At 39.7% G+C, this 22969-nt stretch overlaps 3 protein-coding genes across 4 annotated transcripts in view; all 3 read left to right on the top strand.

Annotated features, from left to right (window-relative positions):
• Positions 1 to 7653: 7653 nt before the first annotated feature.
• On the top strand, positions 7654 to 13036 carry si:ch1073-15f19.2 (mucin-2). Of its 2 annotated transcripts, XM_056397171.1 has the most exons (7): positions 7662 to 7864; positions 8105 to 8446; positions 8981 to 9090; positions 9287 to 9443; positions 11138 to 11590; positions 12304 to 12403; positions 12608 to 13036. In XM_056397171.1, exons 1-7 carry the CDS (start codon positions 7783 to 7785, stop codon positions 12753 to 12755), a joined length of 1392 nt encoding a protein of 463 aa, XP_056253146.1. In that variant the 5' UTR covers positions 7662 to 7782; the 3' UTR covers positions 12756 to 13036. The 2 variants fall into 2 exon arrangements, with proteins under 2 accessions (XP_056253147.1, XP_056253146.1); XM_056397172.1 differs by lacking the exon at positions 12304 to 12403 and having other exon boundaries at positions 7654 to 7864.
• A 1206-nt stretch (positions 13037 to 14242) lies between these two features.
• LOC130182333 (uncharacterized) lies at positions 14243 to 18076 on the top strand. Its single transcript, XM_056397176.1, has 6 exons — positions 14243 to 14383; positions 15294 to 15401; positions 15502 to 15544; positions 15682 to 15806; positions 16762 to 16814; positions 17500 to 18076. Exons 1-6 carry the CDS (start codon positions 14374 to 14376, stop codon positions 17965 to 17967), a joined length of 807 nt encoding a protein of 268 aa, XP_056253151.1. The 5' UTR covers positions 14243 to 14373; the 3' UTR covers positions 17968 to 18076.
• A 2930-nt stretch (positions 18077 to 21006) lies between these two features.
• The window catches only part of LOC130182334 (serine/threonine-protein kinase pim-1-like), a 2325-nt gene continuing 362 nt past the window's right edge, over positions 21007 to 22969 (top strand). Inside the window, exons 1-7 of the mRNA XM_056397177.1 lie at positions 21007 to 21298; positions 21596 to 21751; positions 21913 to 22007; positions 22101 to 22148; positions 22282 to 22500; positions 22606 to 22786; positions 22899 to 22969. The exon at positions 22899 to 22969 is cut by the window's right edge and continues 103 nt beyond it. Coding sequence (XP_056253152.1) covers positions 21046 to 21298; positions 21596 to 21751; positions 21913 to 22007; positions 22101 to 22148; positions 22282 to 22500; positions 22606 to 22786; positions 22899 to 22969 — 1023 coding nt within the window. The 5' untranslated portion in view covers positions 21007 to 21045. The remainder of the gene's footprint in view (positions 21299 to 21595; positions 21752 to 21912; positions 22008 to 22100; positions 22149 to 22281; positions 22501 to 22605; positions 22787 to 22898) is intronic.

Genomic DNA, 22969 nt, shown 5'->3' with positions numbered 1-22969 from the left:
CTGTAACGCTATAGAGATCTATTGAGAAGTACAACTGAACACTGTGAGACTCATTTCATATGACACACATTCACTTCTTTCTTTGCTATTAATAATTTGAGTGGAGCTTTAAGGCCATTTGATTAAATTTTTGTAGATGTTCCCACCTGACAAAATTAGCTATACCTTATTTAAAAGCAGCTTTTCCTGAAGGAGCACTTCAAATGGTCAGAATACAGGCCCCGGTTTAATGCTAATAAATTAGGGTTACTAAGGAATTCCACACATGGAAGGACCGTCTCTTGAGAGATGAGGCACATTCAACCCTAATCAGTGGGTGGCGTTCAAGAGCAGCGACAGAAAGTGTCTGCTGATGGAAAAGACATGGAAAAGTACACGTTGGAGTAAGGGGTTGTAGATGGAGCTGTCTACAGTATATCATAATAGGAATGAGCTAACAGTTGGAGCCTGAGGTTCTCATCTGTTGGGTTAGTTCTTCCTCACTGCACTAAATCAGATTCCCAGCAGACTTATATTCAAGAAAGAAGCCCACAGACAGTTGTGTCAAGTTTCTGTACTGCGGCAAAAACTATCAAATTTCCGTGCTGTAAGATAAAGTGTACCAATATGTAAACAAAAGTACAACCCAACAAATTTGGGAAACCTATCTGTGCTGTGAGAGAGATCAATGTAAATGCACGAAACGGTAAAAAGAGAAGTTGTCTCACCCACCGTAGGGAGTAAACGGAAATAAAGAGAATTAAGATAAACAACAGCATTTTATGCCTTTCAAAGAAGGAAATCTGACTAGAAGCTGTTGTTGTAGTGGCTGCATAAGCTCAAAATAAAAAAACATAAAAAATTACCACAAATAAACTCCTCCTCACCACTGGGGGAAAGTGGCCGGGCGCCATTTCTTTTGTTGTGCAGAGTAGCGGGGGGGAAAAAAAATAAAAATTCTGCATTCAAAATTCTCCATTGCTATCACATTCACTTTTATTCACCCTCTATGCTTTGTTTGATAGAGATATTTTATTCATATCCAGGGGATAATTTGGGGATTATCAGCTCTAAGCTGGCATTTTGATGGCTTTTAAAGAACACCGTTTTGCTCTGAGACAACCGATTGTGCGTTTCTAAGTTTAGCTTTATTATGAGTGTTTCTGTAGGAGAGGGAGCCACTGTGAAAACATGAGAGTACATCGTTTGGAAGGAAGTGACCGCAAACTATATTTCTGCATTTTTTGAAATTGTGTCATATGTTTTTCTGATACTTTGTGGTTTTATGCTGTTTGTACAGAATATTGGAATTCTGTGTCAGTGTAAAATCATTCTCTGTTGCTCTTTTGGAGGTTTCATCCATTTCTTTTCTTTTTTTGTTTTTAGTTTAAATACAGAAACGCGCTGCAAGTAGCACAACAGAAGTGTTTCACAAAAACTTGTTGTTCAATGATTTTAACTTCAAAAGTCACAAAGCACTGAACAAGGGTGAGTTTCATCACTTATTAGTGTCCCCTGAAAAAATTTAAGTCGTCGTCTGTGCTACTTGCAGCGCATTTGTATATTTGGTTGTGTTGTGAGTATTTGCAGCGCATGTGTTGCCAAATTGATGATGTTTGATGTGTTTTGTCTTCATGCATGTTTCCTTAAGTTGCAGTGTGTTGAGCTCTCAGCTCCACCGTATGAAACAAACCCACTGCAGATATAATAATAATAATATTATATATAATAATGCATTCCCCCTAATCTCACCTGCATTCAGGTGTGGAACACTGTCTTTGCCTGCCACCATGAAAATAATAATGAATTTCAAACCTAGATATTCAAAACAGTGCAACCTTGACTAAAAGATTTCAAAAGCATGTTCTCTCATATTATAATTACAGTAGATCACTTTTATTTTACGTTTCAGTTCATTACAGCTCCTGGTTCTTGCTTCTCATTGTGTCATTCTCTTTTTTTTTTACAAGGTGGGTGAGTGAATGAGTAATGAATAAATTGTTATATTTCTGTATTTGCTATCCCACCTTACACCCCCATACACTATTCACCATCTTAAACCATTCATTCTGTAGCCCATTGTGTACCGTACTGACAAGTTATAAAAATCATTTTTATCCACCACAATGGTTTTTCTCAATTTGTCTCTCCCGCACTCACACACGCTCCCACTTCCAATGGTCTTCAAAATTTCACACTTTCAGAAAGTTTAATGTTGTTCAGAGTTTGAAGTTGCACAATCATTGCTGGGCTTGTTATTTGTACTCATCCATTTACTCTTCTAAAGAAAAGAACTTGAACTTTTTTTTCCCAAATATTGGGGGTAATGAGGAAAACAGGAGACTCGCATAAAAGGAACAATTGAGGAAAGGTGAAGGAGGTGAAGACGATCGAAATATGTCATTTTCTGGATGGGTCAAAGCCATCCCCCAAAATATGGGCAGTAATAAAAGACGCCAAAAAACTTCTGTATTAATATGTCAATTTTCCTTCAGTTCACCCCCAAACCCGTGCCTCCATTTAGCATCACGTGCTAAGGATGGAGATGTAGCTCCCAGTGCATGATTCTGGTGATCTCCCTAGAATTTCTTGGAGCATCAGTGATCGAACTGTGGGATGAGGGTTACAAGCAAACCTTGTTTTAGCCATGTTTTAGCCATGGTATCAGCCTGGCTCTAGGGATGGCAGTTTGCTAGTATATGTAGGGGACAGTGTTGAATATAATTATACGCTAATAATCACTGAACACAAAATACAGCTGAGGCTAAGCAGTGCACCTACTTTGCGGTGACAATGTAATCATAGTTATTTTATTTAAGAGGAGGCGCTCCAGTAACTGCACAACGCTAAACCCCCCTGGCCTGTTCAACGGCCACATCTGTACACAAGAAAATCATCATGTACACAGGCAATGTTCACGTCCACAGTGGTTTGTTTTAGGCAACAAAAGCATTAAAGGTAAATAAAAACATTGTATCTGAAGTAACTGCAGACTTTTCTGTATTAAACCAGACCTCAGTCTTTCAAAAAGGTTAATAATACTGTAGCCAATACAACTTGATATTGTTCTGCAATATCAAACAATTAAGGTGCCAGTGAAGGTTTTACTGCTAGCCTACATTCAGTATCAACAAATTTGCAATTAGCCAAATGAATTAACAACATATCCTCATTATGTTAATGGTAGTAATAGAATGTAATTCAAATTGGAATTATGTTTCCTCCCAAATGGTATTTGCTGTTACAAATTAGTCGTGTAGAAACATTATTTCTAGGATACAGGGTTGGCATGGTGACACTGTCAGTGTAAGCATGTTAGCACACTTCTGTGCCAGACTACAGTCTCACAAATTGACTAGCATGACTGTAGTCTCAGTCTTGTTCTGTAATGGTCTATAAAATTACATGATTACAGTACCACATCTTCATTTTTACAAACCTATCCTGGCTAAGCTTTCAAAATATTAACCAATCTTGGTGGCACAGAGAATCCCTGTCAGAACACCAAGACAGACATTTTAAAAAGTGGCACTGTCACAATTTAATTGGGATGTCTGGTCTCTGTATTGCAGCCTCCAGGGACCACTAGTTGGGCTTTAAAGTTTTGGTCTTAGTGTTACATCACAAAAAAGAAATGTGCCCACTCTTTGTAGTATGTTTTCTTCAGTAGCAATGCTTAGAGGGACAAGAGCAGAAAGGTAAAAGAATGAACTGGAGATGAATTCCACACAACTTCTCAGCCTCTATGGTCTGAATGTAAAAATGTAACAATCTGGGAAGAAAAAACATGTTTGTTGTTGTATATATTCAAGGTTGTCCACCTCAAGACATTCAGGACTCCTGTCCTGAATTTTACACATATCTAACACAGCTCTGCTTTGGTATGAAAAGTGAACTTGGACTCCCTCACAATTTTACAATACAGTTTCATAAACCATATCAACTTACATACTTACTGTGTACTTACTTATACATAGGTCTAGTCGTTTAGACATTTTAATGCAGAAAAGGTTCATATTGTACCTTTAATGAGGTGACCAAACATATATCCTCTATAGTTAAATAAGACCATGCTCACAGTTTCAGATACAAATTATGTGTGTATAAGGATCAATATAATATAATATTATGATCAATACTCTGATATGATGTTTAAAAACAGACAGAAAGCATGTTTCTTATCACTTGTCATAAGGTTAGAATGTGAAAGTAGTATGAGTTACACTGTCATATTTAGCAGCAGTACAATAAAATAGTCTCTCAGGGCTCTGACTGGTTTGTAGTCAGACAATCTGTACAACATGCCCAGGTTTTAATAATACATTGCCTCTAAAAATCTCACTCGTTCACAGAGATAACGCAGTGCTCACAGCAAAGCTGAGCAGTGTACGCGGCTAAATGAACAGCGTAGGATGTGTGAATGTGTGTTAACACTGGTCACACAACCCCTTGGGTTCAGCAGCGTGCACATACACAGTTACAAATCTTCACACAGAGTTGACAATTAGCGTTGTGGTACAATGTGCTGCAAAAATTGCAATTTGCTGCAGGTCACAGGAGTACAGGAGTCACAGGAGCCCCAGAGACTCTCAGAGCAGGCATGACCTCAGTGTGGAACCAGTGTGTGCATGGGGGGGACAGGGTGCACCAGGAGGTCAGGGCACGACACTTTTTCCCCCTCCTCATCGAGAAAAGGAAATTCAGCCTCTCTATTATTCTTTAATTGCGAATGAGAATAGTTCCTATTTAACTTTTCTCCCTGAAACACTGGGCAGTGATTAGACGTTAAAATAATGCTTATCTGGCCAAATGCCTGACATTTTAGTTCTCACCATTCTTCTTGGACTGCTGAATGAAGTAGTCACGGTGATGTTACAAGTCTGTCAGAAATCCTTGAGCTTTCCACGACTCCCTGGGGAGGAGATGCCGCCCTTATCAAATGGAGCAATGCAGCAAGGTCCCTTTACAATTTGATGAGACACTGACAGAATACTGATAGACATGTCCCATTAGATGGCAGACACTCTTCTAAGCCCTAATTTAACTTATAAAGGTCATACACAGAATACGACTGTAAAATGATCAATCATTTAAATGCATGGTGAAGTCTACAGGGAGTATTCATAATAAATGAATGGGAGAGCTCATAATATGTGAAGGAGAGATGAAGAGAATGAAAGGTAGACAAGCTGTTTGGATAGCAGCACTTTGTGAAACTAATAACAGTTAAGATTGCTTTCTCTCTGATTAGCTAATGAACTTGAATTGAACAAATGCTACCCTAATCTTTGTAAACGTTGTCACTCATTCATCAACTATGGACAGGTTGACAGTGAATTCAGAAAGTATTCAGACCCCTTCACTGTTTTCACATTTCATTATGTCACAGCCTTTTGCTAAAATATCATCAATCTACACTCAATACCCCATAACGACAAAGCAAAAACAGAATTTTTGAAATTTCTGGCAACTTATTAAAAAAGGAAAACTGAAGGTATCACATTGGCCTACAGGAAATATTCAGACCCCTTTCTATGACACTTGAAATTTTGCTCAGGTACCTCCCAATTCTCCCGATCATCTTTGAGATCTTGATTGCAGGCCACCTCTGGTAAATTCAATTGATCGAACATGATTTGGAAAGGCACACACCGGTGTAGATAAGGTCGCACAGCTGACAGTGCACATCAGAGTAAAAACCAAGCCGGGTGGAAGAAACTGCCTGCAGAGCTCAGAGACAGGGGACAGAGGAGGGCTACCAAAAAAGTCTGCTGCATTGAAGGTTCCCCAAGAGCACAGTGGCCTCCATAATTCTTAAATGGAAGAAGTTTCAAACAACCAGGACTCTTTGTAAAGATGGGCGCTGGGTCAAACTGAGCAAGCGGGGGAAAGGGGCGTTGAAAGCCCACTTGGAGTTTGCAAAAAAAAAGCACCTAAAGGACTCTCAAGACTGTGAGAAACAAGATTCTCTGGTCTGATGAAACTAAGATTGAACTGCTTGGCCTCAATTCTAAGTGGCATGTCTGGAGGAAACCAGGCACTGCTCACCACCTGCACAATATCATCCCAAAGGTGAAACAGCATCAGGCAGCATCAGGCAGCATCAGGCAGTGGGGGTGTTTTTCAGCAGCGGGGGCAGGGAGGATGGTCAGGGGAGAGGGGAAGCTGAACAGAGCAAAGTACAGGGATATCTTTAAAGAAAACCTGGTTTAGATTGCTCAAGACTTCAGACTGGACAATGACCCTAAGCACACAGCCAAGACAACGCACGAGTAGATTAGGGACAACTCTGTTGTCAAGCCAGAGGCTTGGAGGCAATGGAGCAACCTGAAAATGGCCGTTCATCAACAGTCCCCATCCAACCTGACAGAGCTTGGAGGGATCTGCAGAGAAAGATGGCAGAAAATCCCCCAAATCCAGGTGTTCACAGATGTAATCACTGCCAAAGGTGCACACTGAGAACTAAGTCAAGGGATGAATACTGAATACTTATGTCAATGTGATATTTCAGTTTTTCTTGGTAAGAAATTTGCAAAAATTTCGAAAAATCTATTTTGGCTTTGTCATCATGGGTTATTGAATGTAGACTGATGAAGGTAAACATGAATTTAAATCATTTTAGCATATGGCTGCAATTTAACAAAATGTGTAAAAAATGAAGGGGTCTGAATACTTTCTGAATGCCCTGTATCTTAGATCACTGAGGACCATTTTTGGAAAAACATTTACCTAATTAGCAGCTTTTTGTTAGCCCGAGCTTACCGTTAGATAGGGACAAAGATGTAGCCTTTGGTTAGAAGATTCAAACAGATTTCACAGTTTGTTCTTATGATCTGTGCTAATTGGATATAGTCATATGAAGCCATCACTCTCAAAGCACCAGACCAATGCTTCCGTTCTTTGAAGAATTAATTTATTCATTAGAAAATCCAGTGTTGTGACACAAAGTCTAACAGGAATAACATTGTGTGTCTCTAAAGAATAGGGTCAAAAAATTATTTAACTGGAGAAATATAAATCATATTTGTCAGAATTACACTTTTTTTTATATGCCAATGCTTTTATCTCTTTATCCCAGTGTAAATGTGACAAGCTTCATAGTTAAGTTCTGCTCTGAGACTTTAACCATTAACAAGTACTGAGGATAAAACAAGTGTGAGGGCCAAAAAATCTCTCACACAAAGCTATTACATTTTTCAGTCATACCATCGTTGTTACATACGTATAAGCACGCTCAACAGTCTCTCCTCTGGTCACTGGATCACCTTGAAAATAACATAAATCAAATGAGGGAGAGAGATGTCTGTTGTGTGTTGAGTAAGTATTGACCAACAGGTGAAGCTAAAAGGTATATTGATATGTGTTAAACTTGTGCATGACTGGAATGAATTAATAAAAGAGAAGTTTAGTCAGAGCATTAATTAATGTTTCCGTCTTGTTTGTGTTTGTTTGCTCCCTTGGCATCTTTCTTACTGGACGATTTATATCATCAGTGATGTAATCTGAAACCAAATGAGTCTCTCCTCTGCATCGCGTTAGTTAGCCCTGACTAAAAGAATACATAATGATAAGCATTGCATAGATTTACCACCTATGCAAATATCCGCTTTGCAACAGAGCTTTTCACCGCAAAGCTGCAGCACTACAAATATGACTCACTCTGTCTCTGTGTGCGGCTTCCTGTGAAGATAAGTCATCCTGTTCACTGTCTGACAGTCTCTGCCCCACTCTTTAACCCCAGCCGACAGTCTACTGTTTCTGTCTATGCCGAATCCCTCGATGGATTCAGCCTGATTGATCGTAATGAGTTTGGGGAGCTCAAACATGGCTGGAACTGCGCTGGGAGCGGCCTTCTCTCTCCTCCTCTATGCCTCTGTTATACAAGGTAATCCTGGACCATGTGCGCTGTTGCTCATATGGTATAGCGGCAAAGATTGGGATATTCACCGTGGGTTTTAAATGTGTATTGGCTTCTGGTGTGACAAGCTGTCTCAGTATAATGCTACGATTTTTATCAGCCTGCATCCCAGCAGGATTGCAGTTTGTATTATCAACTTCAAAGTGTAAGTGATTTTGTCTCCTCTACTTTTCTTGCTTCCAATACTGTATCTGATATGTTTAACAGGGCTCCCGGATGTTGAGAGGACCCGTTATGAAGTGACAGAGGCAGTGGTGGGCCAGAACATTACTTTACCCTGTACCGTAAAGAGCGATCCTCAACTCAAGATTGTCAATGTTGAATGGAGTAAGAAAAACACAAAGCTGGCTCTGTATAGTCAGCTTTATGGGGTCCATCTATTTTGGCCCAATGTCACTATACAGATTGAGAACGATACTGCAAACAAGTTGATGGGCTCCTATCTGCACCTTCCTGCGGTGAATGAATGGGACAGTGGCATCTACATTTGCGATATTGCAGCCTTTCCCTCTGGCTCCATCAGGAGGGAGACGGAGCTGAAGATCAAAGGTACGGCAAGTGCATGCAAAGTCACACCTGCAGACCTTAACCAGACTCTGCAGCACCTCACAGGATTTCATATTTGGAGAGACATGTACAGCAACTTTATAGTTTATTGTCCATTGCATATATTTCATGTTACTCCTGATTGCATCAGAGCGTTGCTTCTCTGCCAATCACGGCGGTTATTTACTTCTGAGCAAATGTATGTAATAATCGCAAGAACACATCTGAGAGCTTTGTTTGCCATGAAAAATTTATTTCCCTCTTCCCTCTGTTTGGCCCATTTCTTCTTCTCCTCATCAGTCACATAGTTGTCCACTGATGCAGGAAAAACATACCCTCACCTTCATTTCAGCTGAAAGCAAAGCGAAGGGATGTTGTTATCATAATAGGTGCAGAAGACAATTACGGGAGGTGCTGTTTATGTCAGTAATCTTTAGCAGGTATTATCCTCAGATGTCATTTTGTTGGTTTCATTTTACAGCAAATGCTGCACATGAGCAAGAATTTGTATTAATCCTCACATTGTCTCTCTGTCAGTTGTGGTTAAAGTAACGTGTGATGTGGACGGTGCTGTTGACGTCCGTAATGGAGAAAACGTGACAATTCGCTGCAGAGCCTCTGCTGATGCACAGTACAGGTGGACCAAGGTAACAGAAAGCAGAAAAAACAGTTCATCAGTATGTTTCTGCCAGTCCAGTGAATTTGATTTCAATGATTTTATTTGCTTATTCAATTAAATGTTCAGTGAGCGCCGAGATGATTTGATTACCTCTGACATCAAAACCTACATACACTGTGAGAGGTATCTACCGAATGTGCGACATAATCTTGTTTTTGCCCCAGAACAAGATGCCGGTGTCAGAGAGTGAATCTCTAGAGCTCTGGCGGGTGACCGACGCTCACGCAGGGGTTTATGCACTGACTGTCAACACAGGAAACCAGAGTCTGCATAAAGAGTTTACTGTCACCGTGCTAACAGCGACCACAAGCTTAAGCACAGGTGAGCTTCGTTTCCTCGCCACCGTCTCTCTCTTTGTGTCGTACTCAATTTCAGCATTTCCTCAGGGCTGGATTAACAATCTAGGAGAGGGGCCCAAGAGACTGAATGACTTAATAAACTGCACTTGACCAGAGAGCTCATTCTTGACTTTTGTCATTATACTGTAGCTCACTCAATTTAGATTTTTAATTAGCTGAAAGGAAAGGGAGAGATTCAAAGGATTTCAAATCTGCCAGGCATGTTATGAGAAAGTACCAGTAACTGAACAAATTGGGAACTACAAAACTTTAAAAAATGTTTTAAAAAAATCTTCAATTATTTGCTGCAAATCAATCGCCCCATGGGATTAGGTTGAATATGAGCTCAGCTGAGCTAAAACAGCATTCAGGGTTTTAAATGACAAAACAACCAAACTGAACTGCATGTGAATTTCAATATGTAACTAAAGAAAAAACAAAAAAAACAAAAGCCACACAGACGTCAGAAGTCATTTCCTGTTCTTCCTCTCTATCAGTTTCAAGCCACAAGAACAAAACTCCCCAAGCAGAGTCTCAGCAACAGCGTCTCTGAATCATGACATGGGGTGACAGCACAATCTGTTGGACAAAGAGGAGCAGTGCAGCCTTAATGAAGGTTTGCAAAGCAGTAGAGAAAAGCTTCCGTCTTAGATCACGTTGCATCGCAGCATTGGACTGTATTAAGCGCAATTCGATAGATTATTTATCAAATTGCAATTATTTATTATTAGATTAATGAAGGTTCTGCACAGGTGTATGTATGGGGGCACACATGGCAAAACAAAAAAGACTCACAATGGATTAATTGCACTTATTACTTATAATATATATACACCTTGCTGCTGAATTTTCAATTCATGCCCACACCTTTAGCTCAGGAATCTGTGTCCTTGACTTCACACTCCAGGATCTCCAATGAGCTTTTTTTTGCCTTATTTCATCTATTGATTATGCACAGAGTGCTCATAAATGCCAACCTGGCCCATGTTTTAATGATGTATCGCCGTGCACTGGGTATTTCAAAGTTTTGCAGTCCCTACTCTGTATTCAGCTTTTTAATCATAAAGTTCATCAAAGGAACAGTTCAACATTTTGGGAAACACAAAGTGTAAAAAAAAAAAAAGACAACTTATTTCTCTACAGGAGGTTATGTGCCAGGAGTGTTTCTTAGCTGGCAGCAGCAGGGCCTGCAGGAAGTTGCAGCTCATAACTCCCCGTGAAAGCACAATGTTTCTTTTTGTTCGGACTTAACAAACACAATGTCGACAGTCGACACGCGGTAGTGACCTCCAGAGTCGCTGGAAGGCAGATTTGGATAGGCCACAGCCCAGCTAGCTGTTTGCTCCTGTTTCCAGTTTTTGTGCTAAGCTACATTTTCACAGTACAGATTTTCTCATTTAACGCTTGGTAAGCAAGCAATTAAGTGTATTTACCTACATGTCCCAACTATGCTATTGACTTTTTAGTTCATTAATTAATGCCGCTAACAAGTACAAACTGATTGTTATTTGATGGATAGGCTACAGTTTGTTAGTTTTCCATGTAAGGTGTTTCTAACAAGTGACCACTTTGACCTCCAAGAAATGATGTTTTTGAGACTGCATCGACAACACGAACACAATACACTGAGTCTTTGCTGCATATTTACTGTGAAGTTCCCTGTTCTCCTACCTTCAGATCTCTCAACGGCGTCACCACAGCCAGTAACCGAAGGTGGTTTGATAGAACCTGCAGAGAGCAGCTTCACCACATACCCAACCACTGGGCTTTCAACCACCGACACCGACGTTACTTGGTCCACGAGCACGGGTACCGATGCCACCGATGATAATCCACGCCCCGGCAATGTTACGATCACAGCTGGAGAGAACATAACCTCTTTTATAAACGATACACATGTCAGTGTCACATCATCCCCTGCAACACCAACACATACTGAGCCTTTTCGCTTCCTCAACGCCACTACTTTACGTTATGGCAGTACAGTGTTCGCATCAACACAGGAAATGGCCATTGATGAAGTGACGAAGGAGTCAAACGGGACGGAGGAGTCCAGCACCACGGGAAACACTACTGAAAACTATGATGTAACTCCAAGACTAAGTACTGGAACTGGAGCAAACAGTCAAGGTAATGATTACTTAATATTTCAAGGATAAAATCCGTCACCACTTTCTGCCCTGCCACTCCAAAAAAAAGAAAAAAAAGTGGTGCACGATTTAAGATGGAGAGAAAAATCTTTTTAATGTTATCAGCAATAGGTTATACGACGCTTTACTGATCTTTCTCTGGCTGAAAGCCTGTATCTACATTCCTTTGTTGCCTGAAATTGGCTCTTTACTGATGCTCGCAGATTGTTTGGGGCATATCATTTGCTCCGGGGTCACTGCCAGCAGATTGGGTTTGTGTCTGTTGTAAACAACAGAAACGGTTTAAAAGCAGGAAATAACTACAAACAACCGAGCTAAATGCTCAACTGGCAAAACGCCTTACAAAAATACAAATGAGTATCAGCCACAGTTCACTTGCCCTCACCATCTGCATCTTCATGACATGTGGAGGCTTTTTCCCAGCCTCGGGCTACATGCCCTTTTGAGATAGAAACCTCATTAAAAGAGGTGTCATCTCCTGGGGTTGGAGTGCAACCAGCTCAAGGGGAGAACTGCAAGACACACTTTTCTGCCTCAAGGCAAAAAGTTTCACATTGTAGCTTTGCATTTTTTTTTTTTTTTTTCTGCTGCCGGGTCTCACCACAGAAAGCTGATCAATATCTTAGGAACACATCTGTAGCTGTTGCTGTCCTCCAAAATGACACTCTTCTTCCCTCTGAACCGGCTTCTCAGATACCAAACGGAGTCACTTGGCTGCGTTAATCGTTGTTCCAATTCTGTTATTGATCGCTGTGGTTGGATTTCTCTACAGGAGACACCTCATAAAACAGAGGTAAAACTCAGCCCGCACACATTCAGGGTCACCCAGTGTGTGACCCTGAAGGAGAGGAAAATATTGATATCAGACTTATTTTCTGATAGATGCACATGATCTATAACATCCTTGTGCTTCCTGGGTACAGCAAACTTTCTAGCAATGTCTCAAGTCAATATTTGTGCTCTCACTCTCCCTTTCTCTCTCTCTCTGTCTGTGTAGGATGGCTCTACCGCCTCCATTCAAACCCCCTCCTCCTCCAGTCAAGTATACAGCTGCAGGACACCGTGAGATTTCGACACAGCCGTTCCCCACTGCACGCTGTAACTCGGTAATAGAACTTGAAAGATACGAAAAGAAAATCTATTAACATACAACGACTAATGATGATGGGTTGATAAATTATATGCATTGATTGTTTGGATATAGTGTTAGCTGTATCCTTTCTTGGTTACGTGCAGAAGTACAAGCTGTATTACTTTCAGTTGTGGTCAGTTTCAAGCTGCAGGAGGGCAAAGTGTACATTGTGGTTGGGTGGGGCTGCGTCTCAGCTATTGTGTATAAGGTGTTTTTGTTGTTTACCTCAAACAGAGGTTAAATATTTTTTTTATTGTAAATGTAACGTAATAAAATAAATGTAATAAGATTCAACATGAAGTTTCTAATAAATAATAAATCAAACAATAAAATCTGCTTAGTTTTGACTCAGTATTAACTCTGAACTATTACACTGCAGCTGCTTGTGTCATTTTCTTTTCTCTCCTATGACATTCTTGTAATATTGTACGGTATATCCGGTGTGCTTTTCTCATGCAGTCATTAGGATCTGAAGTCCCAGCTCTTACATCTGATGCAGCAGTAAACAAGCATTTTCGTTTGCATAGAAACATAACTACAAAAAAGCTGATTTACTCTCCACGTGTTTTTTTAAAGATCTGCTGCCTCTGCTGCTGTAAAGATGTAATTCTGGCATTCACCTGTACTGGGATTTCCTGCCTTGAAGCACAGTGACTTCCTCTACAGTAGCTGTTTAGTGCTGATGTGACAAATTGACAAAGGGCTTTATATCAAAGGCCACTGTTGTCCACAGCTACCACAGGGTGACAACGGAGTTTACAAAGCTGGGGCTGAAACCACAAACCACATGGGCTAAATGGCTATCAAATATAACAACCACTGGGTGACATTTAACACAGGCACACGTGCACACACGGGGGAAATGGGTATTAGAAATGTTAACAACACCGTTTTTCATAGTTTTTGAATATTTGCTGCTTTTATGGTGATTTATAATTCCTGAGGAGAACATTTCTCTGAAAATGTACTTTGAAAATAAAATACACTTGTAGTTTCTCAGTAGACATTTTTTTTCCCACACTGTACCAAGAAACCTTTCACAATTGCACTTTTTTTCTGATTTTCCAACCACAGTGACAAAAACCACAATGTACGTTGTGTGTGAGAGGTTTATTTCTTGATGTACGTAGCTATGATAGCTATGACGTTTGTGCACACAGACAGTCCATGTAATGTATCAAGGTCTATGATACTGTACCCAAACCAAATCTACATGTTAAAACTTCCAGTTTACATGTATTTGAAAGTTTTTAAACAGCTAGCAAATGAACTGAATTAAAAGTTTCTGTGCCGACATTTTAAACATTTTCACATGTTTATATAAATATTAACTTCCAACAGTTGTTTATAAACCATTCTCATCTTAAGATAGCACCACGGTGACCTATTTGAAACTGTTTTGTATCTAGCAATGATATTGAGACCGGGTGCCTCAGAATGAGGTTACATAGTTTCCTGTTTGTAACTGAAGAGCAGCCAGTTTTCAAAGCGCTGCGATAAGAGAGGTAACTACAGCGAAGTAAAAATAGACTACAATGGAGCACACCTCACTGACTAAACACAGTGATGCCCTGTAGCCTGAGAGCAACCGTGTCAGACAGACAACCCGTTTTGTTCAAGTCGGCTGGAATATGACACACGGTAGGATCAGAGCAACTTCTAAAATTATATTTAGATTTTCAAACTCATATCTAATATTTCTACCATGTACATATCTGTGTAAATATTGTCTGTATCACTTAGTATAAATATACAAAAACAGAAAAAGCTAAATCATTTCTAAAGCACATGTCACAAATATGGCAGAACAAAAGGTGGAAGTAAAGAGTGGACGATTACAACAGAAAAAACAATGAATTGATAATCCTACTTTTTATGTACTTAACGGTTTATTGCTCTGTTTATCGTAGTTTAGCGTCCACATGTAAACTCGTTTTATTTTGTCACAATACATATGTTCATCATGTGCAGCACATTTGATTTCCTGAAGCACTTGTGACACTTTTTAACCAAATTATTTTACTTACACAGAAACTATCACACGTTCACGCTAAAGCTGCTGTTACAGAAGGAAGAATTCATTTCCTGTGAAATGTGTCAGTATTTTTGAGTTGTAACTGGTAAAATACACATTTTCTTGAAGATAATATTTTTACTACTCAATTGCGTTTTCTAGACTTTTTTTTTTCTTTTTCCAAAAAACATATAGATGTTCTATATACAGTAGCACAAGGTAGATCAACTCGTAGTATACACTATATACAATATCATTTTAGAATAACCGCCATCACATATTTAATAGTGCAACTTTCTCTGTTTTGCCCTCAGTTTCTCATCTCTACAGGTAAGGGACTGGGATTGTCTCGTATTGCTGAAACAACTTACTTGTTTTTCACAAGCGATGACACATTTTTAAAAATGTTTCATCTTTTATGTTAGTCATCGAGACGCACAGGTGGAAATTCCAAACTGATAAAAGCTGACTGATTCCCTCGGACAGATGTGTAAAAGGTTTGTGGTGTTAATAGTCAGTTTGCGTTTCTCTTTTTAGTGTGTCAGACTGAACTGGTGGGTCTGCTGCTGTTATTTCTGGCCTTGTTGATGTCTATGTGTCTCAATCTGTTCTTCTGCATCAGACGAAGAGCCTATTTTTGCAGAGGTATGATTATGTGTAAAGTTTGGGGGGGGGGGTGGCATATTGTTTTTTTTACAAGGACACCAAGACATTCTATAAATTGCTATATATTTTGTTTATACAGACAAAGGCAATTGCTGTTACCCACAGAAATATGAAGGAGGAGGGTATGCTTTTTATCTTCTTTTTTTAAATTAGGCAAAAACACGTGCACGTCCGCCCATTATTATTCAGTCCAATGCATTTTAATCTGTAATAAGTAATAACCGTTATTCCAATATTTCAATTTTATTTTTGTTTGAAGCCTTTCACCGGATGAAGGCCATTATTTTCATGATCTCAATCATCACGAGCAGCAGGAAAATCCCCACAATGATCATGAGCAACAGGAAAATCCAATCTATGGCAACATCAGCACAGACAGAAGAGGTGAGTGCAGGCCTGCCGTTTATAGTAAATAACGCCATTTTGCTGAGCATGCCACTGTATTACTCAGTCGATCACAAAAAATGAGATAAGATAAATACGATCAGATTATATGTATTAATCCCATGGAGGGGAATTCACATCATCACAGCAGCAGCGCAGACGAGGTATCAAGCGTAGTTAAAAGAAAAATATTTACATCAGTGTATTCACATGAGGTGTAGTATTGCATGTGTGAAGTGTAAAAAAAAAGTTGCATGAATCACAAGAAATGTAGCCCATGTAGTATTTGACATGTTTAGTTTTTTTTTTTTTATATATATATATAATCGTTTCTTTTTTCTGTATTTGTAGACACTATATTGCCGTGTGGCCAAGTTATAGAATCATTAAAAGTGAATGAAAATACATTTGAATCAATTGCATGCAGTTCACACATGAGCTAAATGCATAAATAAAAGCATTTACTATAGTTTAAAGTCATTTTGAATATTTAGCTGCACTGTTTGTTGAAGTCAAGTCACGTAGAGCTTTACCGTCATCGTTCTCCTTGGACCGTATGGTGCAACAGAGAGGGCTGCGTGCAGGGGGATATACATATGCACCATACGTATTACACTGTCATACCATACACTTACGACCTACTATTTATACTGTGGTAAAAAAAACGATGTGCTGAATATAAATATACTTTACAGATGTAAATATAATGTAAAGATATAAATTTAGTGTAATACCATAGGTATGGTGTAAACATTGTAACGGCATGTGAATCGCATGAAGGCAATGAGGATCTTGTGCAATTAGGCAATATGCAAATTGTCCAACTGTCCTGTTGGTTGTAATTTATTCAGTCGTAGCATTTACAAGTTTATATTATTCTCTTTTGAAATTAATGTAATTTATATTTTCTTAATTAGTAGAATGTAAATGTGCCAAATCATGTGTTTCACTTCAGGTTCAGGTCGTGTAGAGGTTTGCTATGAGATGATGACCATGCATCGTTTGAAGGTGATTGCTACAATTTCATTACCACATTACTATTTCTCTCAGAGTTTGTTTCCATGGATTTAGTTCTTACGTAAGTCTCACATCGTTTTCTTTACGTGATGTTGCTGCATAAAGTGTTAGTGTATGTTAGTTTATGTTACATTTGATAGCATGTGTAGGGACCTAGCTTTGCATTTCCAATTAGGAGGATTAAATGTAGTAAATATAATATGCGCTTGAAGGTAACGAGCAATAATGGGTTGTTGTTTTCAGTCACTTGTTTTCATTATAGTCATATGCTAAACCACATGTTTGAACGCCTTTGGTTTATACTGCTATTTTGGTATATGTTGCGATGTATGTATATTTAGTATATGTGTTCAGTTTAAAATGAACGAAAATATATGACATGTAGCCTATTTTATGTAATAAAAAAAAAAACCCATGCAGACCAGTTTAACCCATGCTGACAGATTTGCTTTCAAAACGGAAAGCAGCAAACACCATAGACACATTGTGGTCAATAAAACTGTGAACCAATGAACACAACTAAGCACGAAATGTTCTAAAAATAAACATGTCTATGAGAAATATTTGAGAACCTGCAAGATATTTCATTTAAACTGGGGTACAGTGCTGCAGCACATAAAAACTTCAACAAATTATACTTTACCCACCGTTTTTTGTCTCTTATGTCTGAAACCAGCCTTTAGAGCCTGACCTCAATTACGCCTCCCTTGATCTGAAGTTGGCAAAAAAACGTAAGAAGAAGCATCGTCATCAGCAAGACCAGACTCAGAGCCGAAGCAACCGTAAGGATCAGCTGCCTGTTCAACTCACACCGCCCGGGAATTCTTTCTTGGAGGTGGAAGGAGACGTGGACGCTCACCTTCCCTCCAGAGACACCAGCACCATGGTCTCACACAGTAGCATCTACCTGAACAGTCAACAGATAGCCCAAGAGACAGAGGAGATGGAAAGAGAGAGGGGCATAAACATGGAGAGGGAGATCATGGGATGGGAGGGGGTGAAAATGCGGGAGGATGAGGGAATTAGAGAATGGAAAGGAGAGAAAGAGGGTGAGGAAGGAAAAGATAGACAAGGTGTTGGTAATGGGACTGTGTGTGCACAGCTTTCAGAGTTGCAGGCTACTCAGAATGACACAGATCAATAAGCACATATCACATTAATACTTGCTGTTTCAAACTGTTCAGAACGTGATTCTAGGTCACCTGGAAATGCGAAATAAAGATATTATCTATTACTGTCTACAAGAATGAAAAGTATCTGATCTTCAGTATTCACACAGTTGAGCAATTTCCTCTTTGATGCAAACAAGCTACCTCTACCTCTCGAACTAAATGTAGAGGACATAAAGAGAAAAGGAAACACGGTGTGTGACATTTAGAGGTCAAGGGGCCACGTGGAAATTTTCAGTTTTTGTTGCGAAAGACAAGGAAAACACTGAATCGTCAAAGGACAAGGATGATCTTTAACTGTTTCACTGATGTCTCACAGTCATATATATATATAGAAAGGTGTGGAAAAAAATCGTACATGTTTTCCATGCTGTAGGCACTGGCCAAGCTTCAAGACAATGTTTTCTTGAATGAATGAGCTTGTCTATACAAATGTGAATCTGCTTTTAAAATCACGTTATGACTCGAGATGAAGCTAATATGAAGATAAAAATGAAAGGCAAGACAGTAAAAAGGGGAAATGAGATTATGACCGCCGACCCGTCCACAGGCCCATTAGAAGGATCTGAACTGTTCTGACGGAGTAAACGCTTAAACATTTGTCAATATAGATTATTAAATACATTAATATCTACCAGCATTGTGTACAATTGGAGCATGGTGACTGCCTACAGGTCAGATTCTCACTCCATTCCTCCGTTATTTATATTCCTTTAGTCCGTAAGGCTCCACAGATCACAAAAATCAAAAGGGTTCCTTATAAAATCATTCCAAAGCAGACAACTAGCGATTTGTAACTGCTGCTCTTCCCTCACTTCTTTCTCTCTCTCTCAGTCCGGCTCCATCTGCAGCTGTTAGCAGGTCTGCTATTGTGTTAGCTTTCTGGCTACAAAATTGAAGCCTCCCTGTAAAGGTCCAATCAGATTTCACTTCAGGACGGTCGGGGTACATCCATAGGGAAGACGCAAGACTTAAGACGTGTTGTACAGTATGTTTTCTATCATTTTATATTAAATAGTTAAAGCTCATTTCTCCCAGTTTCCCTTTTAGAGAGGTTTATGGGCGCCAGTGAAAAGATGAACTATAAGGCCTACTAAACTAAACTTTTAGGCCAAGGGGCCTTGAAGCTTCACACAGCAGTTTTTGACAAGATGTGGAAGTATTGTGGAGGTTTTCTCAATGTTCTTGCATAAAGTATATCCTGTTGGTAGTTATAATATTACTTTTTTTTTTTTTTTTTTTTTTAACAGGAGAGGACTTTTTTTTTTTTTAAATACCATGTATGAGCTACTGTAGTTTAGGTTGGGTTGTAGTCACATGCAAAACAAGCACATTTTCAGAAACCTTTCAGTTCTTCTGTTATAAGCGTATTACATTTACATATGCAAATGATTGCGAATTAGGTTTAAAACAGGTGGGTTCTAAGAGGATAATGTCACTTTATTTTCCACGTGGGTATATTGTTATGTAACCGTCACCCAAAGAGGATTTTCCACATGAAACTTGTGATAATAGTCATTACCTTTATAATCTATTGTGCTGAAGATTTAATGCGCCATCTGCTTAAATGACTGTCCCTCTCTATAATCCCTACTTGGGAATGATAATTTACTGCCCTGCTATCTTCTGAGGGAACTGAGCTCTGATATGACCTCAGCAGTCAGAGGCCCGCAGCACACTAACCATTTGTTGACAGTTTTTCAATAGATGACCGTGGCCTACTTTCCCTCTATGGATTCATTTTTGGCCTCAGGAGTTTTGGATCAAACTGTTGCAAACACACAGGGAAGCTACACAAAAAGACAAATCACAGGCCACTATTAGTAACTGTGTATGCAATCAATACATATATACAGTGTGTACCCATCGCTACATGACATTGGATTGCACAGGATATTTCCTTGATTGCTTTGGTTGACATAATAATAGGGAGACTCACACAGCACTGAAGCTTTTCAGGTTTCTTCCAGTGGCAGATGGTGGATTACAGATAACGTTTTTACAAATTTACATATTGGACATGTTGCAGTGAACGCTAGCAGTAAAATATTAACGGCCAAATCATTTGTTTTACAACTAAATATCCAACCTTTCAGTGCAGTATCTATGTCATCACAAACATTTAACTGAAACCAGTCTTTTCCTAACTAGAGTGCTAAACCAACCACAGTTTGTACTGACATCATTCACCCCAACCAGCTTCTTGTGAATCTGCTAATAAACATAGTTTTTCATTCAACAAAAAAAAAAATATTGCCTCAGAACGTAATCCAGCTGGTGATTAAATTATCTGATGCAGTTTAGTTGTACAGAAAAGTAAAGTATATGACACAATGTTGCATCAGTTTGTTAATAGAAACATTAATGAGTGCTGTCACAATTATGTTTCCTTCAAAACATATTTGTTGTAGCAATTTAGTTGTATATAAACATAAGAGTTGTATAGACAGAGTTGTATCAGGTGACTGACAAACAGCGGATATCAACAACTGTACAGTATGCGTGTATCGTTTGACTCATTTGAGATGTGACTTAATGACTTTCACTGAAACAAACACTTTCACATGTCTCACATGCACAATTTATTTTCAAACGTTCATTTGCATATTCCAGAACACCTCTGTGTGACGTCACTGACAGGAGCACATTCCGTGTTCTATACGTCACACCTAAAGAACACGCCGGGAGACACGTTTCAGCATACAACTGTTGGATCTACGTTCAATCGTCGTGTTAGTGAAGTTAGTTAAATTGTTCGTGAAGTTATCGTATTCGAAACTTCTGGAGAATCTTCATGGATAAAGCACCTGGAAGGAAGATTAAGAATCGCCGCTGTCAGGCTCTCAGGGGAGATAAAGGTAAGTGAGAAATGACTGTTGGTGAGCCCTTTTTCTCATGCTGAAAGGTTATTAAAAAAGAAAAAAAAGACAATTTCAAAAAGTTAGCCTCTACAATTCACAACAAATTGATTTTCCAATGTTTCACTGTGTTTTTCCTCATTTACAGAGAGCAGCAGCAGCAGCAGCAGCACTCAACAAAATGCATCACCTGCAATGGATAGCAGGACTCAGAGACCTAAGAGGAAGGCCAGTCCTGAAAAGGAGACCCAAAGAAAAAGGAGAAGGGCCTCTGAGATGGCTGAACCCTGTGGCAGCAATAAAGAGGATGGCATCGTGAGGAGAGGGAAGAGGAAAGTAATGGATGACGGAGAGGGGCCATCAAAGCAGCAGCAGAAGAAGAAGAAGATGCCAGTATTCTACCTTCTCAAAAACAACGAGGACTCGGCCTCCACCTCAGTGGACACTGGTAAACCTAACCTGATCATGTGAAATTACAGTTGGGAGTGTGTTTTTTCTTTGAAGATTCCACAATGACAACACATGCACATTTTAAAACACATACATACAGATGCATAGAATATAGAGTAAAGTATTTATTTGTGCAGCTTGTTTTAGTTTTTTTTCTGTCCATATTTTGAGATATTTGTCGCTGAGTTTTTTGCACCTTGTTGTAGATGAGCAGACTTTCATATTTGTCATTTAGGTTGGAGGATTTTATTGTCCAACAAGCTGATGTTCCTCTGGGTGTTTTTCTCTTCTGCAGAGAGCAGCGACCCTTTAGAAGGCTGCAGTACATTTGTGAGCAAGAAAAGCGTTAAGAGAAAGGCCACCGCTGAAGGAGAAGGACAAAGGAAGAAGAGGAGACTGGACCCCAAGGAGACAAAGAAGGAGGTGGAGGAGTCAGTAGACGCCCAGAGAGGTAAGTAGGAAGTCATTAATGTAGAGTTTGACTTTGTGTTAAGGTGGGGTTTAAAACGAGGATTTACATCAGGTGTAACATCGGAGGGATTCATATTTGAGCTTGAATAATTAATGTTCTTCACAATTGTATTAAAACAAAATATGTGTGTTTGTGTTTAGCTCAATTTAAGGCCAAATACAAACAGCAGAAACAGCTCGGTGAAGGTGGATGTGGGTCTGTGTTTGCTGGCTACCGCAAAGCAGATCATTTACCAGTAAGTGATACACACACATTCTCATGTACACACAAACACACACACACCATATGGTCATAATGTGCTAACCAAAGTGCTGTTTGTGTCTTGTAGGTAGCTATCAAACACATACCAAAAAACAAGGTGTTTTGTAAGGAAACGGTGAGTAAACACCGACTGTTGTTGAAATGTGCTGCATTCATCAACACCCTCACTAACTGAATGTAGTGGGAATGAATTATAGTAATCTATGGAGCATCTCTCCCTCATCCTCTATCCTGTTGTTATGTTTCAGGACCAGAATGGGAACGAGCTGTCTGTGGAGGTGGCTGTCATGTTGAAGCTCTCTGCTGAAACGCCTGGATCAGTGGGGACGTCAGCGCCTGTGTCTCTACTGGACTGGTATGACCTGGGCCAGAAGCTCATCCTGGTGCTGGAAAGACCAGTCCCCTGCGAGGACCTCTTCACGTACCTGGAGGTCAAACGAGGCACTATTCAGGAGGAGGAGGCCAAGGTAAGCTACTGGAGGATCTTATGTGTAGGACGGCAGTTGTGGTCAGCTTTGAATCACAACAGCTAACACAGAGTCACCATGTCTCTCCGTCTGTCTCTCTCTCAGGTCATAGTGAAACAGCTACTTCAAGCAGCAACCGAACTGGAGAATCAGCGCATCTTTCACCGGGACATCAAACTTGAAAACATCCTCATTGAGACGGGCTCAGACGTCCCGCGTGTTCGCCTCATCGACTTTGGACTCAGCTGTTTCTTCAAGAAAAGATCGGTTTTTCAAGATTTCTATGGTAAGATGTCTGGCTTCCACTACTGCTCCTCAATAATTCACTGGTCTGTAACGTTTAATCAAAGCTTCTCCTCCTACTCATCCTCTTATTATTGTGTGTGTGTGTCTTCTAGGTACCTGTGATCACATCCCTCCAGAGTATTACAGTCATTTTACCTACAGCGCCAGCCCCACCACAGTGTGG

This window comes from Seriola aureovittata, chromosome 15, assembly GCF_021018895.1.
Source record: "Seriola aureovittata isolate HTS-2021-v1 ecotype China chromosome 15, ASM2101889v1, whole genome shotgun sequence".
Lineage (NCBI taxonomy): Eukaryota > Metazoa > Chordata > Actinopteri > Carangiformes > Carangidae > Seriola > Seriola aureovittata.
The sequence above is the reverse complement of the archived record's forward strand: the minus strand, read 5'-3'. Positions and strand labels throughout refer to the sequence as shown.